Below are 20,688 nucleotides of genomic sequence, written 5' to 3' on the forward strand. Positions count from 1 at the left end.
CAGTAGAGATTTAAGAATTGTTAATTGCTGCTTCTCTGTCAAGCACACTGCATCTTGGAGTTAGAATAAATGTGTGTGCATATAATTGTGACATCATGGACATAGATACCTGTGGAGTATTACCTTTTGGTCAGTCATAAATCATCAAACCTTATTTCCAAAGTGATTGTTGAAGCATAGTTAGAAATCATATATGAATACATGTAACAGGTTCTGTAAGTTGTCTATTCATGCAAACAGATTTACATTTTTGAAAAGATTATAAATCATAAAAACTTACCTCCTTTGAAAAAACTATCTACTGCTATTTATTTTAGTTTACATCAAATTTCATATCTGGAGAATTGTATCCTTTAAAAGCATCCAAGTAGCAGATGTTTTTTGCTATTTAGGGAAGGTCAGTATTTAGGTAAAAGTATGCTGTACACCATCAGGTCTAAAACTGTGGTGCTACAAGATAGTACCAGCTCTAACAGAATATTTATGAAGTGGTCACCATTTTGGCTTAAACAAAATAAAAAACAGAAAATTATGAATATTGAAACCATTGATGCCATGCAGAACAACAAATTAATTTTATCCTGGCCATTAAAATGTCTTGTAAGGAGGTTTTTTTTTAATTTAAAAAAAGGGGGGGGTCCTAGCTGTCAGTCAGAATATAAGATGATTTAGACAAAAAAAGAGTTTTGTGATCAAGGTAATTTTAATATGTCTTTAAGAAAAAGTCTCAATGGTTTTCTGATAAATGTCTCATAGAAAACAAGATGTATTCAGGGTCAATCTTTTTTTTAAATGATCAAGTTGCCACTGTTTCATTTTCTATTTAAAATGATATTCCTGTATAACTTCATAAATGAGAACTTGTTGCAGATTTGAAAATGGTATCAGGTGTTATTTGTATTGTTTACGGTTATCAAGGCAAAACAGAGAGACAATATAAATACTTGACATGAATCAACACAAACTTCGTGTTACTCAATATAACATAGATTAACACTTCACCTTAGATGATTTTTTTTTAATGGGCAAAGTTAGACAACTCTACTTTTGTAAACAAATAAAAATTAAATTTTTAGAATTAAAATTTAGTTTTGTAAATTAAATACTCACCTTCATAAATTTAGATATCAGTCCACTCGCTGCATTATTCAACCGGAAACCAGCCAGAAAAAGAAACCATGACCCCGTGACAACCTCTCCCACCTGACACCTGTGTGTCCTAAACCTTCATCATTTATTCCTTAAAATGCTAGGCACTAAAAGGGGGATGAAGGGGAGGAGGGAGGGACCTCTGATTTATGAAGGTGAGTATTTAATTTACAAAACTAAATTTTAATTCTAAAAATTTAATTTTTATTACATTAAATACCTCACCTTCATAAATTTAGATAACAGAATTTAACGAAGGGCTGCATCCCCATCACTAGGAGGAGGAAAAACAACCTGTTGAGCAGCAACCAAAGGCCCTAAAGAATAGAGGTTGTCACAATGAAGAGGCATGGACCGTAAATAATGGTTATAAAAGGCACTATCAGACCTCCAAAAACCAGCTGACATGATTTCCGACATAGAGGAGGAATTAAAAATGTTCCAAGAAGAGGCTAAGGCTCTTACTTCATGTGCTTTAACTTGATGTTTAACTAAAACTTCAGAAGAAGCAGATTTATAGGCCAAAATGACAGTATTGCAAATCCAAGTAGAAATGGTTTTGGCAGAAATGTCAGAAATTCCTTTTTTAATAGGAATAAACAACCTAGAAGAACCAGCAGATCTTAATTTCGCTGAAGAAGCTAGGTAAACAAGCAAGGCTCTCACTGGACACAAAACCTGATTATCCGATGTGGGAGGTAAAGCAGGAATAGTAATAATACCAGAACCTTTATCAGGTAACTGGTTCTTTGCTAAAAAAGATGGATCAGTGAGAAGAGTAACTGAAGACTTATCAGATGCAAAGCGGAGACAAGACTCAGAAATTGACAGAGCATGAATCTCACTCCTTCTGCGACCAGTAGCCAAAGCTATCAGAAAACAACATTTATAAGATAAAAATTTGAAGGAGGCTGAATGTAAAGGTTCAAAAGGTGAAAACTGAAGAACCTTCAAAACTAAACCTAAGTCCCAAGAAGGAACCAAACGCCTTTGACGAGGTCTATTAAGGCAAAAGTTTTTTATCAATAATGACAAAAACTCATTATCCCCAAAATCAGAGCCTCCTGAAAGTGATATTGTTCTGGCTATGGCAGATCTATATCCCTTTATAGTAGAAGGAGAATAACCTTTCTCCTCAAAAAGGTAAAGGAAGAAATCCGCTAACTGTTGTACAGTGACAGAGAGTGGATTAATCTGCTTCGACAGACACCAAGTACAGAAGATAGACCATTTGGAGTCATAAACTGCTCCTGTAGATTGTCTGACTGATCCTGAGATACGCTTGGTTGCTCCCTCAGAAAAGCCTCCCTTTCTGAGGGAATCCCTGACAACAACCAAGCGTGCAGATGGAGATTCTCCAGACCTTGATGCAGTTTTCTTCCTTTGAATTGAGACAGTAGATCCTCTCTTAGAGGCAAACAAAGGGGCTTCGCACAACACAGAAGTAGTAGTTCTGGGAACCAAGACTGTCTTGACCAAGCCGGAGCAATAAGAATGGTCTTGCAAAGATCCCTCTGAATCTTGTGCAAGATCTTTGGAAGAAGACGAAAAGGAGGGAACATGTAACTGAACATTCCCTTCCAAGATAGGGTCATAGCATCTACTGCCCAAGCTTTCTCGTCTGGAATGGGAGAAACGTAAGTCTCCAATTTGTGATTCAGACTGGTGGCAAAAAGATCTATATGAGGACGATCCCAACGAAGAATGATCTCCTGAAACACTGATGGATGAATTTCCCATTCTGTGTTCACTGGAACACGGGAACGGGAGAGAGCATCCGCCAGAAGATTTTGACTGCCTGGAACATGTCTCACTGACAGAAAAATATTGAGACTGTGACACAGAAGAAGAATTTCCTTGCTCAGATGATACAGAGAAAAGGAATGGGTCCCTCCTTGATTCTGAAGATAAGCCACTACTGTGGAGTTGTCCGTGGCAACCAGTAGTGACTGACCCTGAATCACAGCCTGAAACTGACGGAGAGAAAGAAACACAGCTCTCATCTCTAGAAGATTGATGTGTTCCTCCAACTGAGCACCTGACCAAAGGCCTGATGCTGTCCTGCCCTCCAGATAAGCTCCCCAACCCATCAGACTCGCATCTGTGAACAAAGTTAGGCTGGGGTCTGGAGGATCCAACAAAACTCCCTTCCGAAGATGTTTTTCCTGAAGCCACCATTGAAGATGAGGTAACAACCGAGGAAGGATGGGAACAGGTGCCTCCCACAACTGAGAAATTGGATGCCAAAACTCCATCAGATACCACTGGATTGGACGAATGTGTAGACGTCCTAGTGGAATGACGTCCATGATCGAAATCAAGAAACCCACCAGCTGAAGCAATTGACGAGCTGGGACAGATGAAAACTGAGTCAGAGCATTGACTAACTGACATACCTTGACTACCTTCTCTTCTGGAGGAAGCACTAGACCCAAATCTGTCCGAAAATGTTCTCCCAGGAAATTGAAACTCTGACTGGGAATTATCTCTGATTTTTCCCATGAAATCAAAAAACCCAGTCTCAGGAGTAAAAGGATAGACAAATTGGTGTGTTCCTCCAAAAGAGAACGGCAATGATTCTTGATGAGAGAATCGTCTAGGTAGGAATGAATGAGAACTGCCCGAGTATGAAGATACGACACCACCGTCTGAAAAATCCTGGTAAAAACTAGGGGTGCAATAGCCAGGCCAAAAGGCATAGCCTTGAAACTGTAAACCTTGTCTGCCCACACCAGTCTCAGGAAATGACGAAACTTGTGAGAAATAGGGATGTGAAAATAGGCGTCCATCAAATCTAGAGAGGTTGTCCAAGTTCCTAAATGAATTGTCGACCTGATAGACCTGTTGGTCTCCATTTTGAAATGTGGGACCACCAGATACTGATTGAGAACAGAAAGATCTAGAACCGGTCTCATTTTCCCGTTCTTCTTGGGTACCAAGAACAGCCGGGAATAAAACCCTAGATGAAAAGGATTTACCTCCTCCAATACACCCTTCTGAATCAGAATGTTCACTTCGTTTTGTAACAACTGATTCTTTTGAGAATCCTTTGTCACTGACAGATTGATTGGAACAGGAGAAAGAGGAGGCTGTTCCAGAAACTGAAGTTCCAATCCCCTCCGTAAAATCGAAAGTACCCACTTGTCTGATGTTATCAGAGCCCATTGATCTAGAAAGTGGGACAGCCTGCCCCCCACTGGAAGATGAGGAAGAGGAGAAGTATAATTTTCCTCTTCCAGTGGGGAACGATTCAACGGAGGGGACAACACATCACTTACCCTGCTTCTTTCCCTTAACCACTTTAGCTTTCTTCCCACTTGAATAGTTGGGACGAGAAAAAGCTGGCCTCTTCGTAGACTGTGAAGAAGAAGAAGAGGTAGAAGCCTTGGGTTGATGAGAAGACGAAGAAGAAGAAGGATTATTCATCTGAGTAGTTTTGACAAATCTTTTCCCATCAGTGACCTTCACATCCACCTTGACTACAGGAGGGGCCTTATTCACCTCCTCCTGTAACTGCTCTAAGGAAACAGAGAACAACTTGTCCTTAGACAAAGGAGAACTGACAAGTCTCTGCTGAAGAGCTTCAGAGACAGTTGATTTTACAAGAATCTCCTGTCTCTTAGCAAGAGTAAAGTTGGCCACAGTACCAAGAAGAAGGAATTGAGACATTCCAAGACTCTTGTCTACCTGAAGCAGCATAGACCTCAAATCTGAAAATTCCTCCCCTTTGTCCTTTAACAGAGACCCAGCTGCTGACAAAAAGTGCTCAGCTGTCTCAAGAACAAAAGTCAAACACCTCAGATTATTCTCTGACTTGACATAAGAAGCTTGAGAAAGTCTGAGGCCATCCAAAGGTTTCGAACCAAGCAAACTAGAAAAAGCCCGGTCACAAGCAGGAGCCGACATACCCAAGGAAGATCCATGGATCTCAAAGTCCTTAGATCTACATCTCCCTGGATAAGAGGCAGGTCCGAAACCAGAGAACTTACTACCACCAGTTTTGCTAGTGTTAGCAAGATTCTCAGCCAGAGAAGAGTTTACAAAAGACAAAGCAGTTGTAAAGTGCCCAGACTCTGGAAAAGAATAATACCCCTTAGACTCTGGCTTGACTATACCTGAGCAAGCCATGAAATCTGAAGGAGTAGAAGAAACCCTAGGTGGAGACGACATGGGCATATCCGACATATTCCTACGAATAGAATAGACCAGACTTCTAAGGCATTCTGGGTTGCCTGAAGCAGGATCCTTAGGAGCGAAAGCATCTCCCTCTGTGCTTACTACACTATCAACATCAGAAATACCATCTTGGTCCTCCAAAAAGTTACCTTCCTGACTTCTAGGGGCCAAAGAAACTGAGTCGTCTTCCAACAACTGTCTAGGAGGTCTGGGAGGATCCTGTGCAGGATCCTGAGACAGACCCCTAGACTCCATAAGATCAAGCCTGTTACCAAATTCCAAAAACTTAGCATTAACAGTAGCTTGTATCTTGTGAATGGAGGTGGTAAGACTCCTCATCTCATCCTTAAAGGAGGATGACTCTGAAGAGGATCTACCACCAAACCCCTGACCAGACCAAACTGATTGAGCCGAATAAGGATCAAAAGGCTGGGGATAAGGCGGCAAGTTGGGCATTCCCATAGGCATGGGAGGGTATGCAAAATTCATGGGCCACCTAGTCCGAGAAAAGGGGTCACTCCTGATGCCAGCTGGTAGTGTCTCCTGCCTGCTTGTCGTGCAAGCCACAGGAGACGTTGGTATCTCTGCAGGCCTAGTTACGGTATGTGATACCCTGCTAGGCCTAGATAACCTCAACTGACTAGCACCAGGAGTGAAAGGCAAAGTCCTGACAGGAACAGGTTCCGAGTCCTGTTCCAGACCGACACCAGAAACACCTGGAATAAACTCCAAACTTCTATCCCAAAATTCATCTGAATGGGTGGCCGAACGCCAAGGGGACAACAAATTACCATTGGATGTGTGAATTTGACTGTCACTTACCTCTTGGGTACCTGAAGCTGGAATTTTATCCATAATATTCAGATAAAATTAATATAAAATTATCCAAATATACTATAATTATAAACAAAAATATCAATATAAATTACTAAATATATAAATTATCAACTTGTTAAACTGTTTGTGAAAAAATAAGCTTTTCCTCCTCCACAAAAAAACGTGCAGCATGCGTTGTAGAACCGGAAAAAATGATGAAGGTTTAGGACACACAGGTGTCAGGTGGGAGAGGTTGTCACGGGGTCATGGTTTCTTTTTCTGGCTGGTTTCCGGTTGAATAATGCAGCGAGTGGACTGATATCTAAATTTATGAAGGTGAGGTATTTAATGTAATAAAAACAGGAAATTCCCAAACGACCGGAATATATGTTTACTCAGCATTAGCAGTGTTACAGTTAGGATGTCTAAAAACAATGTTGTGGGTTTGAAGCTTTACCAGTTTGTTCATGTACTTGATGTGGTAAGTAAAATTGGTTTATAATCTATTGTCAAAAAGTATTTTTATTTTAAATTGAAATTTACAGCCATTTGACATTTCTGTTTCACTTTCATATGTCGATGACTTTCATCTGCCTGAGGCGATCAAGTTTTGATATGTAGATTTAAATCGTTGCTTTATTTTTTAATGCCTACCTGAAGATGAAAAAGGAATAAATCAACTCCTTTGAGTAATAATTTTTAAACAGACGAATTGAACGAAATGAAGAAATGAAGGTACATTGCACAATACCATGCAATGTTTTAAACATGGAAAAAGAGACATAAATGTAGATTTATTATTAATCAAGATAAAGAATAAAATGTTTGTCTCATTTTAAGGATTTCTTTGTTCTGTCATTTACATCTTAATACTTTTTGAGTGAAGAAAATTGAACCCTTCTAAATTATCTGGTGCAGATCCAGGGAAGCTAATTAGGTGGACATAACTCCTTACAGATTATAGAGTTATATATAGACCTAAATTTTCCAGTTTCAGTTACCAGTTCATATATTTTTGTACCTAGAAAAAACATCTTAATGCAACCCCTTTGCTTTTCCTTTAAATTTCAGGGTGATTTATTTGTTTGAACAGATTATAACCTGTCCTGGTTTGATAAACAAACATTGACTTACAATACACCTACATAATGAATGTGTATAGATTGACCAAGAACCAATAAAAGGGATGGGTTTTTGCTCTCACAACATGTATCTGTAATAGCAGGCATTTATTTTAAGGGGATATTTATAGAAAAGAACAAATAATGTTTCCAATATGGGGCTCCAGTTCAGAGGTGGGATTTTTTTTAGCTCACCTGGCCTAAAAGGCCATGTGAGCTTTTCTCATCACTTGGCGTCCGTCGTCGTCGACGTCGTCGTCGTCGTCGTCGTCGTCGTCGTCGTCGTCTGTCGTCGTTAACAATTTTTCAAACATCTTCTCCTCTGAAACTACTGAATGGATTTGAATGAAACTTAACATGATTGTTCCTTAGTATATCCTGCACAAAATGTGCGCTTCGATTTTTGATCCGTCAAAAAACATGGCCGCCGTTACTTAAAATAGAACATAGGGGTCAAATGCAGTTTTTGGCTTATATCTCAAAAACGAAAGCATTTAGAGCAAATCTGACATGGGGTAAAAATGTTCATTAGGTCAAGATCTATCAGCCCTGAAATTTTCAGATGAATCAAACAAACCATTGTTGGGTTGCTGCCACTTAATTGGTAATTTTAAGGAAATTTTGCAGTTTTTGGTCATTATCTTGAATATTATTATAGATAAAGATAAACTGTAAACAGCAAAAAAGATCAGCAAAGTAAGATCTACAAATAAGTTAATATGACCAAAATTGTCAATTGACCCCTTAAGGGGTTATTGTCCTTTAATGACAATTTTTCACAATTTGTTCATCATATTTGCTAACTTTAAAAAATCTTCTCCTCTGAAACTACTGAATGGATTTGGTTAAAACTTAGCATGATTGTTCCTTAGATTATCCTGCACAAAGTGTGTGCTTTGATTTTTGATCCGTCAAAAAACATGGCCGCCGTTACTTAAAATAGAACATAGGGGTCAAATGCAGTTTTTGGCTTATATCTCAAAAACGAAAGCATTTAGAGCAAATCTGACATGGGGGTAAAAATGTTCATTAGGTCAACATCTATCAGCCCTGAAATTTTCAGATGAATCAAACAACCCATTGTTGGGTTGCTGCCACTTAATTGGTAATTTTAAGGAAATTTTGCAGTTTTTGGTCATTATCTTGAATATTATTATAGATAAAGATAAACTGTAAACAGCAAAAATGATCAGCAAAGTAAGATCTACAAATAAGTTAATTTGACCAAAATTGTCAATTGACCCCTTAAGGGGTTATTGTCCTTTAATGACAATTTTTCACAATTTGTTCATCATATTTGCTAACTTTAAAAAATCTTCTCCTCTGAAACTACTGAATGGATTTGGTTAAAACTTAGCATGGTTGTTCCTTAGATTATCCTGCACAAAGTGTGTGCTTTGATTTTTGATCCGTCAAAAAACATGGCCGCCGTTACTTAAAATAGAACATAGGGGTCAAATGCAGTTTTTGGCTTATATCTCAAAAACGAAAGCATAAAGAGCAAATCTGACATGGAGTAAAAATGTTCATTAGGTCAATATCTATCAGCCCTGAAATTTTCAGATGAATCAAACATCCAAACAGCAAATATGATCAGCAAAGTAAGATCTACAAATAAGTCAATTTGACCAAAATTGTCAATTGACCTCTTTAGGAGTTATTGCCCTTTAAAGACTTTTTTCACAATTTGTTCACCGTGTTGACTTACTTTAAAAGATCTTCTCTTATGAAACTGCTGTATCAATTTCAGCCAAACTTAGGCTAAATGAGTTTCAGAGTTTCAGAGTATCTAGTATAAATTTTATATTTCATTTCCTTGTATGTCAAGAAACATAGCTCCTATGGCTAAAATAGAACATAGGAGAAAATGATTTTTTTTTGCTTTTGAAGAAAATAGGACGATTCAAAGAACATTTAAATAAATTGAAAAGCCAAAATAATCATTGATGAGAGATTAAACCAAAAAAATTCAGGTGAGCGATTCAGGCTCTTGAGAGCCTCTTGTTTTAGCTCACCTGGCCCATAGCCTATAGGGCCAAGTGAGCTTTTCTCATTCATGTCATTACTTGTTGTCCGTCGTCGTCTTTAACTTTTACAAAAATTTTCTCCTCTGAAACTACTGGGCCAAATTTAACCAAACTAAGCCACAATCATCACTAGGGTATCTAGTTTACAGAATGTGTCCGGTGACCCTGCCAACCAACCAAGATGGCCGCGTTGGCTAAAAATAGAACAGAGGGGTAAAATGTAGATTTTGGCTTATATCTCTGAAACCAAAGCATTTAGAGCAAATCTGAGAGGCAGTAAAATTGTTTATATCTGCTCTGAAATTTTCAGATGAATAGGACAACCCGCTGTTTGGTTGCTGCCCCAGATTTGGTAATTTTAAGAAAATTTTGCTGTTTTTATACGTTCGCAAAGATTGAGAATTTTTTGGTCGTATATTGGTATCAGGTTGACGTTTATCAGGTCAAGATCTATCGGCCCTGAAATTTTCAGATGAATCAGACAATGGGTTGTTGGGTTGCTGCCCCTGAATTGGTAATTTTAAGGAATTTCTTTGTTTTCGGTTATTATCTAAAAAAAATTATTATAGATAGAGATAAACTATAGGCAGCAATTATGTTCAGCAAAGTAAGATCTACAAATAAGTCAACATGATCAAAATGATCAGTTGATCCCTTAAGGAGTTATTGCCCTTAACAGTCATTTTTTACCAATTTTTCATAAATTTTTGTTATCTTTTACAAAAATCTTCTCCTCTGAAACTACTGGACCAAATTTAACAAAACTTAGCCAAAATCATAATTAGGGTATCTAGTTTAAAAACTGTGTGCGGTGACACGGCCAACCAACAAAGATGGCAGCCATGGCTAAAAATAGAACATAAGGGGTAAAATGTAGATTTTGGCTTATAACTCTGAAACCAAAGCATTTAAAGCAAATCTTACAAGGGGTGAACTTGTTTATCTAGTAAAAATATCTATCTGCCCGGAAATTTTCAGATGAATTGGACAACTGGTTATTGGGTTGCTGCCTCCCAATTGGTAATTTTAAAAGAAATTTAGTCGTTTTTGGTTATTATCTTGAATACTATTATAGATAGAGATAAATTGTAAACAGCAATAATGTTCAGCAAATTAAGATCTACAAATAAGTCACCATGACCAAAATGGTCAGTTGACCCCTTAAGGAGTTATTGCCCTTTATAGTCATTTTTTAACATTTTTCATTAATTTGGTAAATTTTGCAATCTCTGTAAACTAAAGGGCCAAGTTCATTACAGAAAGAGAAAATTGTAAGTAACAAAAATGATCAGTAAAGTATGATCTACAAACACATCACCATTACCAAACCACAATTTTGTCATGAATCCATCTGTTTCCTTTGTTTAATATGCACATAAACCAAGGTGAGCGACACAGGCTCTTAAGAGCCTCTAGTTAACAATTTTCATAAATTTTGTTAATTTTGTAATTTTATTAAAATTTATTCGTTTATGATATGCACATAGACCAAGGTGAGCGACACAGGCTCTTTAGAGCCTCTAGTTCTAGGAAAAAATTGGTTGATTATATAGGGAATCACTGAAGCTTGACCAGAGCTGGCCCCCTTTTGGGCAGTCAGTGGGCCCCGACTTATGAAAATTTCTTGATCCACCACTGCAGTTTGGTATTAAGTTAACCACTTGGTGACACTTTCCCTAATACAAAGTTAACAATAATAAGTTTTAAAAGAAGAAGAATAGTTAGGCCTTGAGATATCTTAAATTGGCACTAGCTACGAGAAAAATCAAATAAGATTTTGTTTGGTTTAACCTTAAGTCAAATTAAGCAATGAAATATCGCTGATGAATTACTATAAATTCAGAAATTATTGCGTGCATTTATTAATGCAATTTTGTCATTTTAGACTTAAATACGATTTTAATTGGTACGATTTTGAGAACAATCCTGTTTATAGATATAGGAAGATGTGGTATGAGTGCCAATGAGACAACCCTCCATCCAAATAACAATTTAAAAAAAGTAAACCATTATAGGTCAATGTACAGCCTTCAACACGGAGCCTTGGCTCACACTGAACAACAAGCTATAAAGGGCCCCAAAATTACTAGTGTAAAACCATTCAAACGGGGAAAACCGACGGTCTAATCTATATAAATGGACGAGAAACGAGAAACATGTATAAATTACATAAACAGACGACACCTACTGTACATCAGATTCCTGACTTAGAACAGGTGCAAATATTTGCAGCGGGATTAAACGTTTTAATGGTACCAAACATTCTCGCTTTTTCTGAAACAATTACATAACATCACAACATAGAAAAACATACGATAAAATATCAATTGGCAGGCTCAACTCAATCAAAAAACGTAAATTAATACACTATGAACGAATAAATTTGATCTGCGATATCTGAATGTAAATGCACAGTTAATAAAATATTAGGGATAAACATTCAGGGCCAAAAAGCAAACAAATAAGTCCAAACAAAGCCATAGCAAGACACCACTGTGAAATATTTAACCCTACGAAAATTATCACATTTGAAAAAAAAACCGGTTTTATTAATACAGGTAAATCATGAAGTTTATACAAATGTAGTGAAAATTAGAAGATATTCCAAATAATCAAATAATCAAAGCTGGTATATAGACAAGTTCCATATTAATATAAAATAACAAAAAGGCATTATATAAACAGTATAATTCATATTAAATATTTCACAACAAGAGTTTGAATTATTGCGTTTACAACTCTGATTTGTACTTAATATTTTGGTACAGAAATAATACAATATTCCTTGTTTGAAAATCATAACTTTAAGAGATTTGGAATAGAAAAACTTTCAAAATGCTGAAATGTAACGGAAGTAACCAAAAATCTGTAGTACCTAAATTTCAAGTACAAAAACATTTTATTATAAAATTTAATCTTTTTTGTAGCTAAATGTGCCTACTTGTCACTAATAAGTGATAGACAAATTTGTTTTAGGTGTAATACAATTTGTACCACCAAATCATGGTACGTCACATCCGGTTGTATACGAAAGTAGGTCTAAAAAAATATTCCCTTGAATTTGACAGTTAGTTGTAAGTAATTTATCCTACATTTTATTGCAGTAAAAATATTTCTGTGTCATAAACATATGTCTTTGGTATTTCAAAACACCATTATTTTTTATTTGGTATTTCTATAGAAAACCTTGAGGTTACATGGTGACTAAACCTTGTACACAGATAAAATAAGGGGAGAAATTTGATTGGTTAACTTCCAATGATGGTTATTTTCTTATATGCAATGAAATGTTATGTGAATTTTTTTCTATAGTACTGGACAGGATAAAACTTTACTCATGCCAAGTATTTCTTTATTTGAAACAACAAATTCTGCACATTTTTTTGAAAAGTGCAAATTTAACAAAGACTAATAGGGGAAAATCAATGGTGGTATTACACCTAATTAAGAAGCCAAAGTGACACGATCATTTTAAAATTGTATATACAATATTTTCAGACAACTAATATTACAAGGATAGAAATAGGTCCACAGACCATTGTATTGAAGACAAATGAAAACTTTGTGGCTGGTCCATTACCTATGATAGTTGTTGCACCAGGATGTTATTGTGTAGTCCATAATCCTGTCAGGTATGTATTGTGTAGTCAATAATCCTGTCAGGTATGTATTGTGTAGTCCATAACCCTGTCAGGTATGTATTGTGTAGTCCATAACCCTGTCATGTATGTATTGTGTAGTCCATAACCCTGTCAGGTATGTATTGTGTAGTCCATTATCCTGTCAGGTATATATTGTGTAGTCCATAACCCTGTCAGGTATATATTGTGTAGTCCATAACCCTGTCAGGTATATATTGTGTAGTCCATAATCCTGTCAGGTATGTATTGTGTAGTCCATTACCCTGTCATGTATGTATTGTGTAGTCCATAACCCTGTCAGGTATGTATTGTGTAGTCCATTATCCTGTCAGGTATATATTGTGTAGTCCATAACCCTGTCAGGTATATATTGTGTAGTCCATAACCCTGTCAGGTATATATTGTGTAGTCCATAATCCTGTCAGGTATGTATTGTGTAGTCCATTACCCTGTCAGGTATGTATTGTGTAGTCCATAACCCTGTCAGGTATGTATTGTGTAGTCCATAACCCTGTCAGGTATGTTTTGTGTAGCACTGTGTTGTGTAGTCCATAACCCTGTCAGGTATGTTTTGTGTAGCACTGTGTTGTGTAGTCCATAACCCTGTCAGGTATGTATTGTGTAGTCCATTATCCTGTCAGGTATGTATTGTGTAGTCCATAACCCTGTCAGGTATATATTGTGTAGTCCATAATCCTGTTAGGTATGTATTGTGTAGTCCATTACCCTGTCAGGTATGTATTGTGTAGTCCATAACCCTGACAGGTATGTATTGTGTAGTCCATAACCCTGTCAGGTATGTATTGTGTAGCACTGTGTTGTGTAGTCCATAACCCTGTCAGGTATGTATTGTGAAGTCCATAACCCTGTCAGGTATATATTGTTTAGTCTTAAACATTCTTGTTCCAGATTGTGCTAAGACAAGTGAAATTTATGTGGCTAATGTATTGACGAGATTGTCTACATGATTTATTTCACTAGTTATATATATATCTGTTTTAAGCTCCCACTGCATCAATTGGCGATTTGATGGTCGCAAATTAAGTTTACTGGCAAAGTGTTAGCAACTGGGGATAATAACTCTAAATCTCTCTCACCAATTTTCATAAAATGTTGGTGAATTGTTTATATCTATTGACATAACGTTGCTGTTATGCAAAAGTCTTGTATCTCAATTTTTTGCGGAAATCTTTTTATCGATTAATTAGAATTAAATATGTATCTTCCACTGTATGCGAAAATATCTGATCTTCTAACCAATCATTAACCCGAATTCTGACATGTGACGAAAAAGTGTAGTCGGATTGGTGAGACATTTTGTTGTGCAAAAATATCGTATCTCAAAAGAAAAACACATGGCACGGCAGCTGACATTATAACAGGTACAGTTTTATCAATTTTAGGTTCTAATATAGCTTAGAAATAATGAAAAGCTTTGAAAAAACAATATAGGTGCAGAAATTTTTGCTCGTCTTGGTAATTGATTGGTTAGAAGGTATATTTTTGCATACAGTGGAACATACATATTTAATTCTAAATAATCGATAAAAAGATTTCAGTTTTTATGCCCCACCTACTATAGTAGAAGGGCATTATGTTTTCTGGTCTGTGTGTCCATTCGTCCGTCCGTTCGTTCGTCCGCCTGTCCCGCTTCAGGTTAAAGTTTTTGGTCGAGGTAGTTTTTGATGAAGTTGAAGTCCAATCGACTTCAAACTTGGTACACATGTTCCCTATGATATGATCTTTCTAATTTTAATGCCAAATTAGAGATTTTACCCCAATTTCACGGTCCACTGAACATAGAAAATGATAGTGCAAGTGGGGCATTCGTGTACTGAGGACACATTCTTGTTACTGCCTGTTGTAAAATTATCAAAACCTTAGATACAAGGTTTTTGCATAACAGCAACGATAAGCTTCTTTTGATTTTTATAAAATTATAGATTTTATGTTTATAATTTTTTGATTTTCCAAAATTTTAGATTTTATGTTTCTAAGTTATGGATTTTATTTATAAAAAAATGGGGGGTTTTATATCACCGTACAGCCTTCAACTACATGTATAAGCAAAGCTCATACAGGATAGTCAGCAAATTCATTTAAAGTATAGAAACAAGCTGAAAAGGCGACAGGGGTGTCATGGGCTTATGCCTTTGCTCTTTGTCTTATAGGTAATTATTTATCGTGCTATGTATTAATCCTTTTGGTCCAAAGACTAATGTAATGAAATATTTTTTCTATAAATTTATTTTTGACATCAATTGCCATTGCTTAGACATGATGAAAACAAAACTGAAAGTTTATCATTATGGAAACAGTTCAATCAATCTTCTTTAATCTGGTTTAACGTATTGTATAAAGTTTGTGTTGAATGTCTTCTTTAATTTACAAATTTTGATGTTTATTTCAGCAATTATGTTCCTGGTCAGGCATGTGAAATTAGATTTGGAGAGAAAGATATCCATTTCCATGAGGTAAGATCTCTACCGGCACATGGAAATACTTGAATTTCATTAGTTCATAGCATTGTAATTATATTATTTGTAATAAAACAAAACAAAATATATTAATGTCAAAATAGATGGTCTGTATTCTGAGTATCATTAAATATTCATATTGATAAAAAGTAGGTCCAAAGTTTTTCCTCTCTCCGTCAAAATTTGTTGCACAACGCCATATGATAGGATTTCAGAACAGTGGTGCTGGCATCAGTTATTTGCATAAAACCTGATATTTTAGAAGATAGAATAACTGTTCACATACTGCATATACGATTGAATACAGATTGCTTATAGTTTCAAATTCTCTGCATATGTTATGTTAATTTTCCTTTACCTCATTTTCATGGTTTAGTGTGTGACTGCACTAAAAACATTTTTTTTACTTTTCATTTTTTTTCATTTCTTGATTAGTTCAGCTCTGATAAGTAATAATTATATTTGGTTTATAGACAGATTAAATGTCCATCAAATAGGGTCTATCTTTCAAGATTCAATGATCATTGTTAAGGATTGGTGATAGGACAGTTTCTCTTATATTATAAGCAATAGGAAAAACACATTTGGTATATGAATATAGAATTTTTGTAAGGGGTTTATGTCCATCTAACAAGGTTCCTCTGCCCATAAAAATTAACTTCACATTCAGGTTCCATTTATCATGTTAATCGAAATTTACAATTCTGCCCATACGCACATGAAATAAATGTTAGAACCATTATTAAAACCTCACTTTCATTTTATAGGACCCTTTTCCATTATATCCTGGTGAAGTTCTAGAGGGCGCCTCTGACTTCCTAACTGGTGGTTTGCCAGATTATAAGAAAGCCATTAAGAAGTTACCAGTTGTACCTGATAATCATGGTATCAAATTGAAGGCCCTGTTGGATTGTGAAGATGAGAATGGCAAGCATCAGGCAGGAGAAGAATGGCAGTTAAATGGTCCACGTACATATATACCTAGACCTGAAGTGGTATGTGAAAGGAATAGTAATTTTGTATCATTTATGTGGCAAACTTAATAATTAGAAGAAAGAACAATTTAAATATTGAATTATATGAATAATAATAAATATTTATAAGATGAATTAATTTAGAAATAACAACTACTGTTCTACAGGCTCTTGACTTGAAACTTGAGTCACTTAAAGAATAAGGTGGGGTTTTACCTGTTGTGAGTGTTCAGCCCTCCCTAACCTAGGTCAGTGGTGTAATTTTAAAAACACAACGTAAGAACTAACTAAAAAATCAATTGCAATTGACAATTATAAAAATAATGAGATGTGGTATGATTGCCAATGAGACAACTATCCACCTATGTTCAAATGAAATGGATTTTAGCAATTATAAACAACCTTACCCTTAAAATCAACTGCCTTCAAAAATGAAAAAAAAACATTACTGTATAGTCTGCTATAAAAGGCCCTGATATGCAAAATATAAAATAATTCAATTGACAAAAGTAATGGCCTAATTTACAACAAAACAATTTACGGAAAAAAAATATGACGGAAATGAACCAATGACAACCACTCAACTACAGGTTCTTGACTAAGGACAGGCACATGAAGAATGTGGCATGGTTAAACATGTTTGTGAGTGCTCATCCCTCCCCTAACCTAGGACAGTGGTGTTACAGCAAAACATAAGAACAAACTATTAAAAAAGGTCATTCTTTGAGATATTTTCTCATGTATCAATAGTTTTTGGGTATCATGCTATTAATTTATTTTTCAGGAAGTGCAAGGAATTGTAAATCCAACAGTTCTTAAAGAAGGTGAAGCTTTAAGACTGAGAGCTAAACAAGGATTTATGGATAGATATGACAAGTAAGTTAACAAGTCATGTTCTCTATTGGAGCATATTTCTTAACAAATTCTGAGTTTTTATATAAAAAGAGAGAATGTTTTAAATTTTCTTAAATGTTTTTTTTCCTAAAACTTTATAACCAAAAAAATTTGAAAGAATTATTTATTTTAAAATATCGGATACACAATGCTGTGAGGATATAAAAGCTTAAACTTATAGACTGAATAAATGATTGTGTCCTTTCATGGGTTTCTGGTTAATGTCGGGTTCTGAGATACATTGAAAGATATACAGAGAGAAATAGTGCTATCAACTTTTTTAGGCGAACACATATCAAATATTTCTAGAATAATATAAAAAATAAACAACAATTTTGTCATAAGGGAGATAAACGGCAAGATTTTGTTTTTGACAAGATATGGCCTCTAACAAAGAAGATATGTACTTTGGGGATACACGTTTGAGAGTATCCCTAACGATAAAAGCTTTGAAGTTCCTGGTACATTGTGTATTTGGTATATAAAATCCTGATGTTTTTGTTAATTTTGTTACAGTGAAAGGGTGACAGACGAGCAATGGTTCATCTGTGAACAAGGATCATATTTACCTGATGTATATGAAGAGGTTTGTAATATGAATCCAAGCATGTGATTATAATGTTTAGTTTAAACATATTTTATTTACTCAAAGTAAAATGATTTGGACACAAGTAAGCCATACTTATGAAGTCCGCTCTGAATAACAATAATTTACAATAAAATATTAATATGAGCATGCAATATCAAAATAAACCATACTTTACGAGTTTAACAATTGAGAAAAAAAAATGAAACAGAAATAAATGTAAACATTGGAAATGATGATGATGATGATAATGATGACATGAATGTATCGTAAATACACTTTTTCTACATACAATATCAAGAAATCTCTCAGACCTTTTGATAAATTTGAATACGTGTTTGAATATATTCACATTTGTTCATACAAGATTATAATGTAAAAAATTATGAATTGCAAATTTGATTTTCTTAAAGGAAAAATATTATTAATATGGACTTTTATGTTGATACTGGTTTAAACTTCGTAGATCTTTCTGTATATTAAGTCATTTATTTCTGCATAACAGAAAATCATTAATTATGGAGCATAACTCATATTATGTTTATGCAAAATAGTTAATCATTTCAGGGTTGACTGAACAAATACTTATGTCAGTTTCTTATATAAAATGTTTTAGGTTGTGGAATTGTTGAAAAAGATAACTCTGACTCCAGAAATTGGTTTGAATTTGAGAGCAACACAAACTGTCAAAGACCGATATGGTGTTACAAGGTATGAATTTATATCAAACACGGTTCTTTAAGAATATAAATGGCACCTTTTAAATCTGTAAAAACTTTATTTACTCATTTCAATAAATATTAATTTGTTTGTTTTTACATAGTCCAAGAAACCAGGTAATCTGGAGAAAAATATTTGTATAGCATGATTTTGATTGTTGTTATGTTTTACATATAAAAAAGAAGATGTGGTATGATTGCCAATGAGACAACTGTACACAAGAGACCAAAATGACACAAAAATTAACAACTACAGGTCACAGTATGGCCTTCAACAATGAGCAAAGCCCATACTGCATAGTCAGATATAAAAGGCCCCGAAATGACAATGTAAAACAATTCAATGACAAAACTAACGGCCTTATTTGTGTATATTTGTATATAGATATAAGATGTGGTATGAGTGCCATAAGACAATTCTCCATCTAAGTCACAATTTATAAAGGTGAACTCATTATAGGTTTAAGTATGGTACCTGATTTATAATATAATATGCAAATAAAAATCTTTGTATTATTTCTGTATTTTGATAAATATGTATTTTCCAGACTTGCTGGTGAAGAATGGTTGTTGACCAGTGAAACAACTGATGAATATTACCCTGAAATTGGTGTGGTAAGATAATAAGTCTGTTTATCATAATATTATTGATCTATGTCCTGCACTATTTTGACTATAAATACTAGATATTTTCATAAGATTTAATTCAAATTATAGTATTACCATATACATGTATTATGCTTTTTGCTGGAAATTAAATATTTTCTGGACTTTCTGTACTGGCTTAATCGGTTTGTTGGAATTTTGGTATATATACAAATCATAATAAGTTACAGAGACTTTGAGTTTGTCCTGAATAAGAAATATCAGAAGAAATTGTGGCCTTTGGACATAGATAATTGCTTAACATTTTGTGTTTTCACCCTTTATCTGAAAAAGCTATAATCAAATGATTCAATATATGGAATACTTAATGAAATCACAAAATATAATGTTATTTGCTTCTTTCAGTTTAGTAAAAAAATCAGCTTTTATAAAACAGAGGCAAAAGAATAAATAGCTGTATACATTTTGGTATCTAAGTACCTTGCAATACGAAATTTGAAATAAGTAAATATTAACAATTTGTAATTTCACATGATATTTCCAACTTATGAAGTTGTCTAATGGGAAATGCAACTTATGATTTCATTTAAACAGGAAGTTGCATCGAAGGCAAAGAAATTGGTTTTAACTAAAGGACAATATTGTGTGGTAGAGAATCCATTAGATAAGTCAGGGAGACCACAGCTAGGAAAACTTGAACTCAGAATTGGTTGTTCCAGCTTTTTCTTACATCCAGGTAAGGTTTAACAAGGTTGACTTTATGAAATGGTTGCTCCAGCTTTTTAAATCAATGAAACCCCTTGGTATGTAGAAAAGAGTGTTCAGCATTTTTGCACACCAAAGGAAGTCACATGGGAAATTAGAGCTACAGAAATGAATGTATTAAACCAAATATGTGAAAAATATTTAATTTTATTACATAGCAAATTAAAAATTAGTCTTTTGGTTATATAAATTGTAGAGATATTTATTTCATAAAATAATTTTCAGTTATGAAAAACCAAGGCATTAAAATGTTTTTTAACCAGTACAACATAATGTGTTTTGCTTATATTTTAACTATTGCCTATGTCTAAGCAAAAACAGAAACTGATGAAAAGTAGTGGCTTAACATGACGTATGAATGCATGCAGTGTTACAAAATTAGCCTGATCTTTTTTATGTGCTGATTTATATTCAGATTTACAGTGGGGTAATTTTCTTGTTTCTTGCTTTACAGGAGAAGCATTACAGGGAGGAAATGTTAAGTCATCCTATGTCTTATCTGACCAACAAGCAATTGTGCTTCAAGCTGTCAACCAGTTCAAAGACACAATGTTCAAAGGTTAGTCCCTAGTGTGGTGATCAGCTGATATACAAAATATACAGAAAACCTTGAATAAAAAGGATACCTTCTTGAACTTTATAATGAATTTATGGCTAACTCATCTGTCAAAATACTGCATTTCTATACAATTGAATTCCTGAATGACATACAGTCTCAGTGTTAGAATGGTATAAGT

General features: G+C 34.8%; 2 protein-coding genes across 3 annotated transcripts in view; one reads left to right on the forward strand and one right to left on the reverse strand.

Annotated features, from left to right (window-relative positions):
- Nucleotides 1-1,398: 1,398 nt before the first annotated feature.
- On the reverse strand, nt 1,399-4,314 carry LOC139492671 (serine-rich adhesin for platelets-like). Its single transcript, XM_071280823.1, has one exon. The coding sequence runs from the start codon at nt 4,312-4,314 to the stop codon at nt 1,399-1,401; it is 2,916 nt and encodes a 971-aa protein (XP_071136924.1).
- Nucleotides 4,315-6,482: 2,168 nt separating this feature from the next.
- LOC139490738 (major vault protein-like) overlaps nt 6,483-20,688 on the forward strand; it is a 30,843-nt gene continuing 16,637 nt past the window's right edge. For both annotated transcript variants that reach the window (XR_011656381.1, XM_071277707.1), the window contains exons 1-10: nt 6,483-6,622; nt 12,788-12,921; nt 15,341-15,404; nt 16,175-16,402; nt 17,166-17,257; nt 17,792-17,861; nt 18,478-18,572; nt 19,129-19,195; nt 19,781-19,922; nt 20,406-20,510. Coding sequence is in view for 1 of the 2 variants with exons in the window: in XM_071277707.1 (XP_071133808.1) it covers nt 6,563-6,622; nt 12,788-12,921; nt 15,341-15,404; nt 16,175-16,402; nt 17,166-17,257; nt 17,792-17,861; nt 18,478-18,572; nt 19,129-19,195; nt 19,781-19,922; nt 20,406-20,510 (1,057 nt within the window). In the remaining variant the exon portion in view is untranslated. The remainder of the gene's footprint in view (nt 6,623-12,787; nt 12,922-15,340; nt 15,405-16,174; nt 16,403-17,165; nt 17,258-17,791; nt 17,862-18,477; nt 18,573-19,128; nt 19,196-19,780; nt 19,923-20,405; nt 20,511-20,688) is intronic.

The sequence above is a fragment of the Mytilus edulis genome, chromosome 10, assembly GCF_963676685.1.
Source record: "Mytilus edulis chromosome 10, xbMytEdul2.2, whole genome shotgun sequence".
NCBI classification, from domain to species: Eukaryota; Metazoa; Mollusca; class Bivalvia; order Mytilida; family Mytilidae; genus Mytilus; species Mytilus edulis.